Source organism: Drosophila virilis, chromosome 2 (genome assembly GCF_030788295.1).
Source record: "Drosophila virilis strain 15010-1051.87 chromosome 2, Dvir_AGI_RSII-ME, whole genome shotgun sequence".
Taxonomy (NCBI): domain Eukaryota; kingdom Metazoa; phylum Arthropoda; class Insecta; order Diptera; family Drosophilidae; genus Drosophila; species Drosophila virilis.
In genome coordinates this window covers 27,714,579-27,729,518 of record NC_091544.1, presented here as the reverse complement: position 1 = coordinate 27,729,518, position 14,940 = coordinate 27,714,579, and the positions used below count along the sequence as shown (strand labels likewise).

Genomic DNA, 14,940 nt, shown 5'->3' with positions numbered 1-14,940 from the left:
ACATCTTTATCAACATAGGGATTGAGACAACTGGTCACTACACATTATGTACTTATTATATTAAATTTTTGAACCTAAATAGCATTTAAAATAGCATATTAGTATTATTATTAAATTATATGTAATGATATATTAGTATGTATAATTAAATGCAATTTTTGTTTTTAACGTATATTTCGCATTAAATGTCTCCACCTGCTTATACCAATATTGGTCTATCGATAACACACCAATTGTGTATGTATATCGTCGACCACTGTTCGTCTGATCGACCGAAGTGCAACGCTGAGCCAATACAAACACGCTCACGTACATACACACACACACACACACACACACACACTGTCAGGGCAGAAAATTGCAATTGCACCGAACGGACGACGAGCGAAACAAAAACGAAAAATCACAAACATTTCACTTGTTTAATAAATCTATTTACTTAACTGCACAGCAGTCGAATTAGGCTAAAAGCGCTTCAAGGTAATCGTATCAAATTGTTGAACGCCAAGAAACGCGCACAGCTCGTTGAAGGCGCGCGCGTTTGGGAAAAAACGCGTTGCGTTCTTTTCATTTTGCTGTATGTGAGAGACTTCTTCGACACAACACACACATAAATACACACAAACACAGACTCGCCAGCAACAGCAACGAAAACGACGGTCGGTTGGTCGGTTGGTCGGTCGGTCGGTCGAGACGAGGCGAGTGAAAGTGTCTCCACCACGGAAGTGCATCTGTGATTTGTATAATAATGCGTCGCACATACTCAAATTTTTGTTACGCGAAAAGCCATGGCTACGTTTTAGCCTAATTGACGTAGGGGCTCAATGTTAAGAAGTGTGACCAAAAATAAATACAAATAAAATATATAAAAAATACAAATTTCTAAAATTAAATAAACATGGCTGAACAAGTGGAAAAGGCATTGACGTACATCAAGACAATGCCTGCTACCACCACGTTACAGGTGCCAGACGCAGAAGATGCAGCAACAACTTGCATGAATTGTTGCAGCAACGAGGACGACGCCAGTCCCAGTTGCAGCGGCAGTAGCAGCGGCAGCGGCAGCGGTAACTCTAAGCCGAAGGGTGCCAAGGCCAAAATCCGTACCAGCAGCATCGATGCGAATGTAGTGGCTGCCGCCGAAGCTGTTGTCAACGGTGAACTGGACGCCGCCTCTTGCTATCATGTGAGCATGAAAATGTCCATTGATGCGGCCACCCCGCGCATTTGTGGCGACAACATGCCGCTGAAATGTGATGCATTGGCGGCAATGCGAGAGGCGCTCAGCGCCAACAAGCCATTGCCGCTCCAATCGAAGCAGGCAGGTACTAAAGCCAGCCAGCACCCACCACCGTGTCAGCTGCTGGAGCGTCTCAATTTTCCCGAGGGCAACATTATAAACACGCTGCACACGATACTGGCGCTGCCGCCGTTCGATCCGTACGCGCCAGCGCCAAAATCGGATGTAGTATACAAGGAAGTCGTTACGCTAATGCAATGGAGCTTGCGCGAGGACAATGTCATTGAGATGGAGCTAAGCGATAAGTTGCTCCACGAATGCAAGCCCAAAAGCAATGATCCAAACGAGGAAAGGCGCTCGTATTTGGTATGTACAGCAGATTTTTATTTGATTGTGTACACAAATTAATTGATTTTTCGCACATGCAGATGGCTATTGAGAATATGCGTTTATTCTCGGAGGATCCAAAGATCAATCCATTGCGCAGTGCCGACGGACATCATCGTGCAATTACGGTGTGCTTCTATTGCCCTGAAACTGTCATGCTGAAGCCTAATCCATTGCAGCTTTATTTTCAGAATCTTGCCTTGATATTTGTTAAACATTGTAAGGAGGAATTCTTTACATTTTGTTCCTGCAAGGAATGTCTCGAATATCGCGAAACAATTATGGCCATTATGATGGATCAATTTAAGGCTGCCCACATGGTTGTCATGCTGCTCGATGTGCTTATTAAGGCATACAGCCCCATGTTGAAGTTAGTTGGCAACAATCCATTCAATAAATAAATAACATACTCTTATGTTGCATACTTCTATTTTAGAAATGATGCTGCCTATAACAAATTTGAGAAGCTATTGGAGTCCAATAAGCAAATCTATTGGATTACAAGCGGCTTTCTCTACGATAAAAATGCCGAATATCTTGATTTTATTGATGATACTGCGATCTCTGATAATATGATATTAGTGCTATTCAGCGCCATGTAAGTTGATCTAATTGTTTGTACTACGTTCCATATATATATATTTCATATCAAATATACATTCCTAATTTGCTTGCAGACTGATGGCCAATAATCCGATGCTGCTGCTACAAATACTCGCCTATAATGTTGAGTGCATTGTTAAGGCTTTTTCCGAGGGCATGATCGAAATTGCTCAAAATGTGCAGGAGAACGAGAAGATATCTGCCGAAAAGATGCTCACATGTAGGTTGCACACAGTTTAATGAAAAAGACTGATCAAAATATTGTATTTACTTTAATATAAGTAACTATACTATACTAATTTTAATTTATGTTATACAATGTATGCCAAGGTCAACTTTCTTTCTCATACTCCTGTTATCACAAAATGTTCAACGCTTTGAATAATTCATCTCCAACACCATAGGGATAAATCTTAATCACCTAAGTCGATGTAGTCATGTCTTTCTCTAGTCTATCTGGTAGCCTCAAATGTATTTCAATTTCGTTTTATCATAGATTCAAAAAATTCTAGTGAGAAGTTAATATGCTTTAATTTTCGCAGATCAAACTACTACATTATACAGATTTCATAAAAATACAAATTAAATGACGATCCTTACATTTTGACAAAAACATAAACATCAGACTATAATATCAAATATCTTCAATAAGAGCGAACGATTGAAAGTTCAGTTATATAAACAAAAGTGTTTTATGGATAAGATCAGATTACCCAATCATGCATTGCTATTTAATCTGAACAACCCGTAAATAACTATTATTTGTTGCTTGTTTTCAAACATTTAGATTTTGATTAATTCTTATAACCAACTTAATTTTTTTCCACTTAGATTTATTGGACGGCTACTCCGATTTGAACTGCATCTCACAGAAGATTTCACTTAGCCTGTTCGCATTTGAGAACGATTTTCTGCGCAAGTTCAAGCTCTCCTGGGTGCTTTTGTGTCAGCGACTCTTTCAGCAACATGTGTTCAATCCGCTGGGCGACACCATGCTCGCATGCATATTATCGCTGAAGGAGGGCGAGGGCTCATCTCAGACATCGGCGCTGATCAAACGCTATATGCTGTTCGATGAGCATATGCACTCCATTGAGCGCCGCTGGACGGACATTTGGATGGAGCTAAACAAGTTCAACTTGTCGCCGACGGAGCACGATCGTCGCATGGGCCTGCTCGATGTGTATAACATATTCGATAAGGTCGTTATGGATGCCACTTCCTTTTCACTGCCGGATATCAGTGATGATGAGTTCATAGATTTTCAGCGTATTGTTGATCGTCAGCTGGCTTGGAAGAATATAATGGCATTCACCAAGCTTAAATGGCCCGACGGTTTCTACGATCCGCCAAACAAGCTGGTGCACGAGGACCTATGCAAGAAGTGTAATGCAATGCTGGAACACCATAATGAGTGAGTGATTCATCGATATAACTGCAGCTTTTTCAACTATTAACAAACCATATATTTTGTTTCAAGGAACTGCAAATGCATTACTTGCTCCATTGCTGGTACACCTCTAATGCCTCGACAAGCCGGCCATTGTGCCAAGTGCACAACACTCGGCATTGTTGAGAAAGACGCCAAGCTGATGAAATCGAAAATTTTGAGCACCTGTACGAGCGATGAGGCCAAACATAATGTGGCTGCTAGCACAAGCGCCGCAGCTGCGGCAGCAGCCGCACAACAGCGCCGCAGCAGCGATCAACCGTCCGAAGCAGCTGCAGCTATCTGTAGAAGTGGGGATGAGCCGAGTGGTGTAACGTTGCGTCGCCAGGAAATGGATACCGCATTGCGCACCACATATCACGTGGCATGGGCTGTGTTTCAGCATCTGGCCACGCGTAAACGCTATCGCTATGATACCATCGAGCCGCAGTTCTTTTGCGGAGAAAACTGCCGAGTCTCTGCTTGCCAGCTGGCACGCAAGATCCTTGCCAATGAACTTTCGCCGCCACTAACCAAGCATCTATTGCGATGCTTCCAGCCGTTGTCATTTTCGCGTGAGGAGCTGCGCACCACGCTGCCATCGTTGATGTTCTTCAATCGCAAGCTGGCACCTAGTCCCGCGGAACTGCAGGAGCTCAAGAATCAGCACTATGTCTACAAGACCTACTGGACCTTTGTGCTGTCGATCTATGCCAATTTCTTTGTCAAGTTCAATTCCTCAGCTACGGACTTTAAGCATCTGGAGCTGCTCAAGGGTGATTTGCGCTTGCGTCCAAACAGCGTGGTCGGTGACAAGGACGATGGACGTTTCGAGCAGTTTTTGGCGCAGGTCATTGGGTATGTTACAATTGTTAGAATCGGTCTCCTATATATGGCAAACTATTAATAATAATATTTACCATTTCAGCTACTCGCCTTTCAAGATTACGGACGAGTAAGTTTGATTTCACCAAATTTTTATTTACAGGGTTTACTTATTTTGTGGCGATATCTCTAACGCATTCCAACAATGTAGGGCTTAAAAATTCCTGATATGCAGCAATAGTTCTTTGCATATTAGTTTGATAGGGACTTGTTGATTTAGTCAGAAGCTAAGATAAAGCCAGCTATCCTTAAATAGGATTTTATTCATATATAGTGTGTTTTTAGAACCATTGGTCAAAAATGTAGTTTCTGTATTTTTATATTATACATCAGCCGTATAAAAAACCGGTCAAGAGTGTTTTTAAGAAAAATAATAACTTATTACTTGATGACAACCCGGCCTCGCCCGAATTAAATGGATTGTGTTGAAAACGCAATTGATGCGTAATTGTTTGTGGAGTCCGCGCCAACTTCAGACAGTACAAAGTCTCTCAAATTATCGGCAGGGCTTTTCTTAATTTTAATTTGAAAACAAATGTCGCAATCAAAGGAGCTTCTGTTCTGAGTGCCAATCTACAAAATATAGTCAATTGTCAGTCTGTTTCAGGCAATTATACACTTGTGATTAATCTATTGCCTTGAATGCAATACACCTTGATATCGCATGATAGTTTTTATTAATGTTAAGTGGTTTTTCCTTTGCCCAGCTTCACACTCGGCGACGCCAACATCGAGAAAATGCAATTTGGCGTGGATCATCTGATGAAGCTGCATGACTCGCAAATGATGTAGGTAGCACATGAATCAAAACAAAAGCTCTTAAAATAATATTTCGCCTTTCTTGTGCAGCAAACGTGGTAAGCCGGATAGCACCACAAATCTGGCAAACAAGTCGAAGATAAACGAAACGACGCAGACGGGCGCCGGCAACGACTCGAACAACTCCAAGAAATGCAAGGAAAAGATGCGTAAATGTGAGCTGCTCTAATATAATATCTAGAAACAACTTTAGTTTTCATTATTTTGTTTTGCGCAGGCTGTGCTGACTACGCGGATATTGGGGAGCCCTGCAAGGAGAACCACTCGAAAAAGCGTGTCAAGAAGGAGTGCAATCATGCGCGCTTTAACGAGACGCGCGATCGCTTGCGTAAGAAACTCACACAGATTGTCAATGATCGGAAGAGCAAGAGTGGCCAGGAAGCGTCGGCGGTGGCCAAACCACAGGTGCCAAAGGTGCAAGCCGTCGAGCCAGCTGCAACTAAAAGGGCGGATCCAGTGACCACACAGCAGCCGCCCACACTTAAGGTAGTTGCCTCGGCGCAGGTGCAGGCGGCCACACGTAAAATGCCCGCTGCAGCAGCGGCAGCAGCTGCTGCTGCCGCCGCGGCGGCACTCAACGAAATTGGCGAGAATATTGAGGATGGCGATAATAGTCTGCTCTGTTTGGACAGTCTCTGCAAGAGCATACAGATGCACACGGATGCCACGGCTAGCGGCAGTGGCAGCAGCAGCGCTGGTAGCTTGCCCGCCGACCTAAGCAATTACAGCAAAGAGGAAATGATGCAGGATTTTGCCGAATTTCTGGGCAGCTATACACGCGAACAGGACCAAAAGCGCTGGATCAATGAGACGCTTAATTTCATTGAAGGCAAACCGCAACAGCCACAAACGACAAATCCCAAGAAGGCAGCCAAAAAAGCTAAGCAAAAGCAGCGCAAGGAGGAGGAGAAACGCATCAAGGAACTGGAGGATTTGCGCGGTCAGTTCCTCGATATCTATTTCAAGGAATTCATTGACAAATATGAAATGAAAACCTTAACGGCTGCTGGCGGCCGCAAACGCGAAAAGAAACGCATTGCCGAACTGGAGACCAACATTAAGAATCTGCAGCGTGCCAAGGCCAAAGTGGAAACGGTTATCTTGGAGCTTATTGCTACTGTTAAGCAGGCGAACAGCGAATTTAAGTTCTCTTATCTGCCCACCAAGGAGCAGCAATTAGCCAAGCTGGCTCAGCTAGACGAGATTTTAAAGGGTGGTCTTATGAGTACAACAATGGATCCATTACCACCACCAGCGGCAGCTGCTGCCACAGCGGCGCATTACCCCAATTTTATCAGCTCAGCCGCCTACTTTCCACCCCACATTGGTTCATCGCACACACCAGTGTGCTATGCCCCACCTCATCCGCAACAACAGCAGCAGCAACACTTGCCGCGTGATGTGATCGCCGCCATGGCGGCCAACGCCATAACTGCTGATCCATCCAAGCGCATCGTCACCATACGTCGAGTACAGCTGCCGCACGCCGGCGGCGAGCAGCAGGTGACCGTTGTGGCGAAGGGCAGCTCGCCGGATGAGGACAAGCTGCTCTATACCTTTGTCAATGGTCACATGGTGGCCTCTGCTGTCCAGCCAATGACAAGGAACTCAGCGCCGGTTGCACCAGCTGCGGCGCCTATGCCAGAGAAGAGCGCTAAGGCCAAGAAAAAGGAGGCTAAACGGGCAGCCGCAGCAGCAGCCGCCGCCACTGCTGCTAATGCTGAACTGGAGGCAAAATCAAAGAATAAAAAACCAAACAAAAAGGCAGCGCCAACAGCAATCGCATCCAGTTCTAGCTCCGGCAGCAGCAGCTCCAAGTCGCAGACGCCGCAAAGCAGCGCCGTCAATACGCGCGAGAACTCTGTATGTAGCATCAAGCCCAAGGCAACGGTAAACAAGAAAACGGCGGCCAAGAATGCCAACAAAAATGTGGTCGAAGTGCCGCCGCTCAAACAAATGCCAGTGCAGGCGCAGGCACAGCCCGAAACGGCGCCGGCGCCGGAGTCTGTTAAAAGACACAAACGCCTAAAACCACGTCTGGATCAGGGTCAGCTAGATAACAATCCGTTCAAATCCTTGCATGTGCAGGACTCTTCGGATGGTGAGTGGGAAACGGGCAGCGAAGCGGAACAGTATGTGGAGCCGCCAGTGGTGTTACCGCCGCCGCCGCCAGTGAAAACACAAGTCAAGCAAGCCATTGCGCCCAAGCCAGCGGCAGCTATGCCAAATTCCAAGCAAAAGCCGGCGGCGCCTATCAAGAGGTCTAAAGCTGAGGCACCGCCACCTCGTGCGCAGGCACCTCAGCAGCAGCAGCCAAACAAATCGACGACAGCGCCAGCTGCTAATCAGCGCAAGCAAACGTCACAGCAGCAGCAGCAGCCGCCGCAGCCGGCGCAGGCTAAGAATCAAAGCCAGCGTGCGTCCGAGTCGCATCTAAATGGCAGCACGCGCAAGTCCAAATCCAGTCATGGACAAGGACTTACGCAGACAGCGGACAGAAACGGCCAAGCGGTCAATGGGCATCGCGTGTCGCAATCCCGTGGCGGACGAGGCAGTGGGCGCTCCAAGCCAGCAAATGGCAGCCAGCAGTCACAGCAGCATGTGAACAGCAATAGCACCTGCTCCTCGAACGCCGCGGAGGGCGGCGGACAGAGTTCGAAGCGTTCGCAGCGCGGCAAGCGCGGACATCGTGGTCAGAAACAGGGTAAAATCTATTACAACTCGCTGAAGATGGCCAGCACTAATTCAAATCTCAATCCGAATCTGATTGCTTTTCCAGAGGATCTCTCGGGCATACCCCATAACATGGGCTATTTCAATCCCAACGAAGTTGCCATACCACCGCCGCTGCCACCGCATGCCGGCAGCTATGCCAGTACGCTGGTCCAACAAATGCAGCATCTGCGCATTGGCAGCGGCTCTTCCAGCAAGCAGCAGCAACAGCAGCAGGCCAATTGCAGCATTATGGATCAGTTAAACCGCGGTGTACAGGTGGAGCATCTTTCACTGCCGCCTGGCATAACGCTAACTAAGGTGGATCCAGCCAAAAGCGAACAATTGCGCCAAAAAAGCGAGTCCATACGAAAGCTATCCAAACCTTTGTCTGAGCAGCAGCCGCAGCATCACTCGCTGCAGCAACATCAGCATCAGGCACATCTCATGGGCGGCTACTATGCGGGCAATGCGGCGGGCATGGATACCGCCGGTGGCGTCATAATGGTGGAGGCCAATCCGCGCCTGAATCGCCCTAACTGCCAGCCGCTAAATGCGGCGCCCAATGGCAATAACAATGTGGCAGCTGCAGCTGCTGCTGCCACTGCCAGCGGTAAGTCTTCGCGCCGACGTCGCCGCAACCGTGGCAAGTCGGGCGGCAATGGTGTGGGCGGTGGCGCCGCTAATCTTGGCAACAAGCAGCAGCGTTCTGGCAACTTAGATAGCCAGCAGGCACAGCAGCACACGCTCAGCCCAGCGCCCATTATGGAGGCGAGTGCTGGTGGTAGCATCATAACGCTTCGTAACCCCATGTTCCATCAGGGCGTCAACAATGGGCCTGTGCCGGGTGCCATGTTGCCCAATCTGAATCCCATTCCGCCAGGTACAGAGGAACTCAATGCTTATGCTAATGCTTGAAAAATATAATGTTTTTGTTTTGATTTTCAGTTCGGGCTTATGGCGCAGCTCTGCCAATTGCCGCACCGATGCCCATGGATCAACCGGCCGCGATTATTAAAAATGAGAACGGCATGTTCACCATACGCAATCCGGCGTTGCATCAGGCTGTCACCAATGGCCTGGCCATGGGTGGTTATCGCCAGTTCGGCAGCAATGTCAACTACTACACGCCACAGGAGGCGGTGGCCGAGGCGGCGCGTGCCACACAGCAGAAGCTATCGTCGCCGCCATTAGTTGTCACACCCAGCGGCAGCGGCGGCGGCAACGCTCCAACTCCGAATCCATCAACAGCTCCAGCCGCGCCCACCAATTTCTCATACTTTTCCAGTGGCTCAGCCAGTGGCGGCAGCAGCAGCAACAGCAGCAGTGGCGGCGGTGGTGGCATTGTCGACACGCACAACAATATCAGTATTAGCTGCACAAACGTTTCCCTAGGCAGTCCTGGTCGTCTGGTGGGTGATGCGGCTGTCATTGCTCGACCGAAGCAGGCACAGAAATGTTTGTCTGCCATTGGTAGCGAGCTGAAGCAGAAGACCAAAGACAACAACTCGTCCGCGTCGAGCCACTGGTCCAGCTTTGGCCAGCCAACAGCATCGGAGTTTGGTGCCGCCGGTCCAGCGGGCTCCACGCTCCAGGAGAAATACCAACAATCGAGCTATTACAATGGCTTTGAGGTGTTCCCCTCGTCTGTGGCAGCTGGTGGCGCCGGGCCTGGTGCTCCTGGTGATTGTCACATGCATCATAATTGTGGCGATGATTCGCCGCCGCCAACGATCACCGGTTTCAATTCCTATCTTGAGGGCATACCAAACACTGGCGTCATACGCTATGACGATGCGGCGTTCCTCAAGAATTTGATACCGGGCCAGCATCTCAACAACGAGGTGCGTTCCTGCGAGCCGCTCTGGCCAAGTCAAACGAATATGTTCCGCAAGGATCATGTGCCATTTGAAAAACTATCGCCAACATATTTCTCTTTCTATTCGTCTTAAATGAAGTTCTTCAGATCAAACGCGATATATGTACATTTATATATATAATTGAGTGGGTTTCTTGCTGTGCTATATAAGAGTCAGAGTCTATCGAGTTTCATCACATATTTATATGCATCAAAAATATTTTGGTGTAATATAATTTTTGAGAGCATTTTAAGAATTGTGATTGTTATATTTTATTTAGTTCATCCACTTTTTTATAACAATCAAATTGTGAAAATTAAGAAGAAAAAAATATTTTTAAATATTCAGTACAATTATATCAAATAGTGAAGTTTTAAAATGATATAGAAAACTGTTGAAAATTCTGGTTTTTGTTTGACCAGTTTTTCGATGTTTTTAAATTCTAATTGGAATGCATAGAAATAACAGCCAATGCCAATAATTTGAGAAATGTATATATTATAGGTGTTCCTTTCTATTAGTCAGAGTCGCCGAGCGACCTCATATTTCTCCCGATTTCGATCGTTTGTAATTCTGATAGGAGTTTTTATGCAACTGATCAAAAATAAGCCGAGGCATAAAAATGTGTCACAAGATTCTGAAACAGAATGTTTGCCTTCACCTTTTTTAAAATTCTGATTGAATATAACATAATTTAGACATTGCGATTAATTCGTTTCGATGCGACTTCGATAAATCCTTCGTTAATTTGTATACTTTTTCTCACAGGTCTCCATACACAACATATCGGAGTCCAACTTTACGCGCAACAACACATCCCCATCGCCGCACCACGTGGAGATAACAACCGTGTTTGGCAATCGCTCGTGCTCCACGAATGCCTACGAGCAACAGCAGTCAGCGCAGACTAGCGCCTGCAACAGCTACTGCGACAATGTGGCCGCCGATTTTGGTAGTGGTAAGTCCCATATTGAATGCTGTCTCAGTTACACACATTACTCAAGCGCACCTTATGCTCTGTAGACTCCAGCCACCTGTTTGTGCAGGGCAATATGCTGACACGTTTACCACAACCGTCTGCGGCGGCGGCACAGGATCCCTTTGGCTATGACTTTGAGCCGGCGCCTGGCTCAAAGCCCGCCAGCGTCGGCAGCGATCTGAATGAATTCTTGCGTCGCAGTCCGCACAGCCAGCGCACGTCCCCTTACAGTCACGACGAGAATGTGGCACTCGAGGCATTTGTGCAGAACATGAGCGCCCTTCAAATAGCCAGCGCCGCGGCTAGCGATGCGGAACAGTGTGCGCGTCTAAATGGAGCAGCAGCCGCTGCGGGAGATGCGGCCGTGGCAGATGCAACAGCGGGTGGCGGTGGAGTTGGTGCTACTTGGTGGTAAAGTGGCAATGACCATGACAACTGTTGCTTCAATGTCAACAATACAAACACAAACACACACACACATCCTTCACATACATCCGCGCGCCCGTGTTGGCCAACATAACGCAAACATTTCATTGATAAGGCGAAAACAAAAATACAAAAAAAAATACCCTATGAAATCATTAAAAATGGCTTAGATGTCAATTGCGATGTTTCAGAAAGCAAAAAATACAAATAAAAGCAAATTAAATTAAATGGAACTCGATTTTCGGCTTTATTCTTCATACAATTTGCTGCTAAAAATTAGAATTATAAAACTTGAATTTCAGCTACAAAATCCAACGCAACTAAATAAGCCTAGAGAAAATACTTTTTGTTTTTATTGTGTTTTTAATTCTCAAAGATGAGAGAACCGGAGGCGTAGCTAACGCTGGAATCCTCCATGTCCAGGCACTGGCTGCTCTGTGCGTACTTGAGAAATTTAAAGCTCATATTTTTAAATCCCTGATCCTGCAGGGCTTTAATAGCGCCTAGCATAACGCCAATAGGATGACGTCCGCATATCGTATTATTATATTTGCGCAAATACTCTGTAAACGCGGTCGGGCTAAGCTTCTCGATGATGTCCATACCCTGCTTGTCCAGCTGCTCGATGCATTTGTGTATAGGACCGCAGGAGCGATCATAGTATGTGTAACTGAAACGTTGGCCCCAATGGCAAAAATCGGAAGATATCACAAATAGATTCGTTGGATCCATAAAATAGTTGGCCAACAGGCTGCCATACTGTGCCTCCTGCTCGGGATTCAGTGAACCGACAATTATAGGCACAATGGTGAACTGGTCCTTAAAGCTGAAAGTGTTTGAAAGAAAATATATCAAATATGTTGAAAATTTGATTTTATATTAAAATGAGCAGCTGCTACTTACTCCTCCATTACTTTGGCTATGTAAGGCAAATGCATTTCTATGGAGTGCTCATCCTCATCAGATTTCATGTCCATCCAGGAGAACTGACCCGTCTTTTCCAGCTCGGCATTGACTGCAGTTGTTGTTAATATAATATATTAAATAATATTGATATAAATAAAACTACTTTCAGATCTCGCACCTTGCGTATCAATTTTGAGATCATATAATGGTGTCCTACACTTTTTCGCCACCGATAGGGCACAGCCGCGTAGTCGTACATGATGCGATGGACCCAATATGAATATGCGTTTACTGCAGAAATCAAGAAAGGCATCAGCTCAGTGGCATATGCATTCTGTCTGGCTTAGATTCCACTTACACAACAACGGGGCTCACTTGGCGATAGGCAAATGCACCGCAGGCACCACAATAAGCATAGCCGGCATGTCTAAAACATTAATTAATGTATACAAAAAACTGAGATGCCGATTCGGTTAGTCAATCAGACTTACGGTGCAATAATGGCACGCGCCGGTCCATGCGACAAGTCTGCAGCACCCAGCCAGCGATCCAATTGCCTGGAGAGATCCGAGCCTGCAAAATATAATAAATAAAGGTAGACTCATTATATATCACATTAAAACTATTTTAACGACTCAGCAGTATCGTTAGGCAAGGGTAATTTTTCAATTAGCCTAGGGATGAGGTATTGTGGGGTTTTGGAAACTTCTACCACGTTTTTATTCAACTAGGGATATATGGAAAATTCCTAAATTTATTTAAATATGTGTACCTTACAGTTTAAGCTAGCTTCATTTAACAAGATTTAGGGAAATTCGAGATCGGTTTTTAGTTCGAGCTTCACAAATCATTCAATTGATTTATCTGTATTCAACATAAGGATTAAGTTTAAGTATATAAGTGTAATTTAATCTTTTTAGTTTTATTCAATTAAAACTCAGGGGATATTAAATGGTTATGCATGTCGGAACTAAGTAAGCCCGGGGTTGCCTAGAAACAAAACAAACAAGTTTCCTTGTATACATAATTCAAATTTCAGTTTTGATTAAACTGCGCTAACAATATACACGAAAATCATAATATTAAATTATATTCATATTATATTGTATTCAAATTAAAGTTTGCTCGCAAATATGGATAAAGGTAAACAAGGCGATGAGTTATTACTTCGTATACGAAATGAGCTGACAGCCATTCTGGAGGAAAAGTGAGTACCATATATAAGATATATATGTATTACAAATAGATCAACCTTTATGTTGATTCCAGTAATAGCAACGATCCGAAGCGCAGGATTTCATACGAGGATATTATGAAACCTACACCGCTGCCCTCTTTGGAGCCTAGCAAAAACAAAAAGAAAAAGACTTCGAGTAAATTGCAAATATATCATAATCCCCAAACACATCGCCAGTCAATTGGTGGCAAATCGATTACCATGAAGCCATCGAATGCACGCCTGAGCGCTGGCCAGAAACCGTCTAGCGAAGAGTTGTCATCATCAACATCGATTGGTACATCGAGTGCTACATCGTTCCGAGACATGCTGCCCAGCTTGGACCACAGTTTAACTGCGGAGTTTCTGGATTCTCAGAGTGCTAAGTCCATAGATGAGGATATGCAAAAAATGCAGCTGGAATTGGGCAAAAGCTATGAATTGTTTCAGGGCATTGGTGAGAAATTTGAAGCAATCAATTTTAGTGGTCTCAAGTCACGCATACGCAACTTAAATTTAAATAATATGCCAAATGATCTCGGCAAAGCCACAACTAACGAGCTACACAAAATGTTCGAGTCCAGGTTCGTCCAGAATCGTTTGGACAAGTTAACCGCAAATGTTGTAGACGATTTTCGCCGTCATCCCGGCGAATTTGGCGATATACCCGAACTGAGCAAATTCTTTCAGGCCTGCTCACAACTGGAGCACGGTCTGGACAACCTGAAGCAACAGCGTAAGCGCACCAACGAGCTGGAGAAGCGTATGTGTTGGGCCACTGAGATCGCGTACGATCGCATGGCGGAAATTCGCAATTCAGTTGGCGACAAGCCAGAATCTAATTTCTAGGCAGGTTTCACATTTTAACAATAACATTGGTCAGATAGTAAAGATATATCTAAACAGAACGGTAAAGCTTGTCATTACTGGGATAAATATATATCATGTGAAGAACATACATTTTACCGTTTAGTTTGTATGGCAGCTAAATAATATACTATATTCAATCCAGCAACAAGCATGCCAAAATTGCTATTAAATATAAAATAATACCCTTTTAATAGAAAATCTTTCCATTTACTGCATTTAATGTGTTAAGCCTTGCACAAGTGGGCGTGGAAAATAATACAAGAATCTTTTTGATTTTTGTGGCATTTTGTAAATCCATTTACGCCAGCCTATAACCTTTGCAACTCATCCATTTTTTTTTTCTATTATATTGCTTGAAGAACAAAAGGGTCAAAGACATCGATATAAAATAATTTGTTTTGTTACCGGAATCTGTGTACCAGCTTCCTGCGTGCGTTGCTCTCCTGACGGACATGGTGATTTTGTTGCTGTGCGTAAAATAGGGCTTCGAAAATAATTTAAGATAGGCCAAATTAATTAATTTTCCACGCCCGCACTTGTCTTTGTGCCTCTTCGTTTAATGCAAAAGTCACGGAGCACAAATACAATTGCAATGTGCATTCTTTGGCA

The 14,940-nt window shown here is 45.1% G+C and overlaps 3 protein-coding genes across 4 annotated transcripts; 2 read left to right on the top strand and 1 right to left on the bottom strand.

Annotated features, from left to right (window-relative positions):
- Positions 1–332: 332 nt before the first annotated feature.
- Positions 333–11,572, top strand: LOC6632371 (uncharacterized). Of its 2 annotated transcripts, none has more exons than XM_002056165.4 (15): positions 333–1,606; positions 1,669–1,755; positions 1,819–1,997; positions 2,064–2,225; positions 2,305–2,450; positions 3,062–3,644; positions 3,711–4,517; positions 4,588–4,614; positions 5,252–5,332; positions 5,394–5,518; positions 5,581–8,067; positions 8,143–8,958; positions 9,024–9,919; positions 10,703–10,892; positions 10,958–11,572. In XM_002056165.4, the coding sequence occupies exons 1-15, from the start codon at positions 899–901 to the stop codon at positions 11,326–11,328; spliced, it is 7,665 nt and encodes a 2,554-aa protein (XP_002056201.1). In that variant the 5' UTR covers positions 333–898; the 3' UTR covers positions 11,329–11,572. The 2 variants fall into 2 exon arrangements, with proteins under 2 accessions (XP_002056201.1, XP_015025871.1); XM_015170385.3 differs by having other exon boundaries at positions 1,807–1,997.
- On the bottom strand, positions 11,563–14,918 carry LOC6632369 (protein MEMO1). The gene is made up of 6 exons (XM_002056163.4): positions 14,737–14,918; positions 12,737–12,818; positions 12,604–12,672; positions 12,424–12,536; positions 12,243–12,354; positions 11,563–12,165 (listed from the first exon to the last, which is right to left on the bottom strand). The coding sequence occupies exons 1-6, from the start codon at positions 14,783–14,785 to the stop codon at positions 11,703–11,705; spliced, it is 888 nt and encodes a 295-aa protein (XP_002056199.1). The 5' UTR covers positions 14,786–14,918; the 3' UTR covers positions 11,563–11,702.
- LOC6632370 (uncharacterized) lies at positions 13,287–14,369 on the top strand. The gene is made up of 2 exons (XM_002056164.4): positions 13,287–13,452; positions 13,515–14,369. The coding sequence occupies exons 1-2, from the start codon at positions 13,379–13,381 to the stop codon at positions 14,308–14,310; spliced, it is 870 nt and encodes a 289-aa protein (XP_002056200.1). The 5' UTR covers positions 13,287–13,378; the 3' UTR covers positions 14,311–14,369.
- Positions 14,919–14,940: the final 22 nt, after the last annotated feature.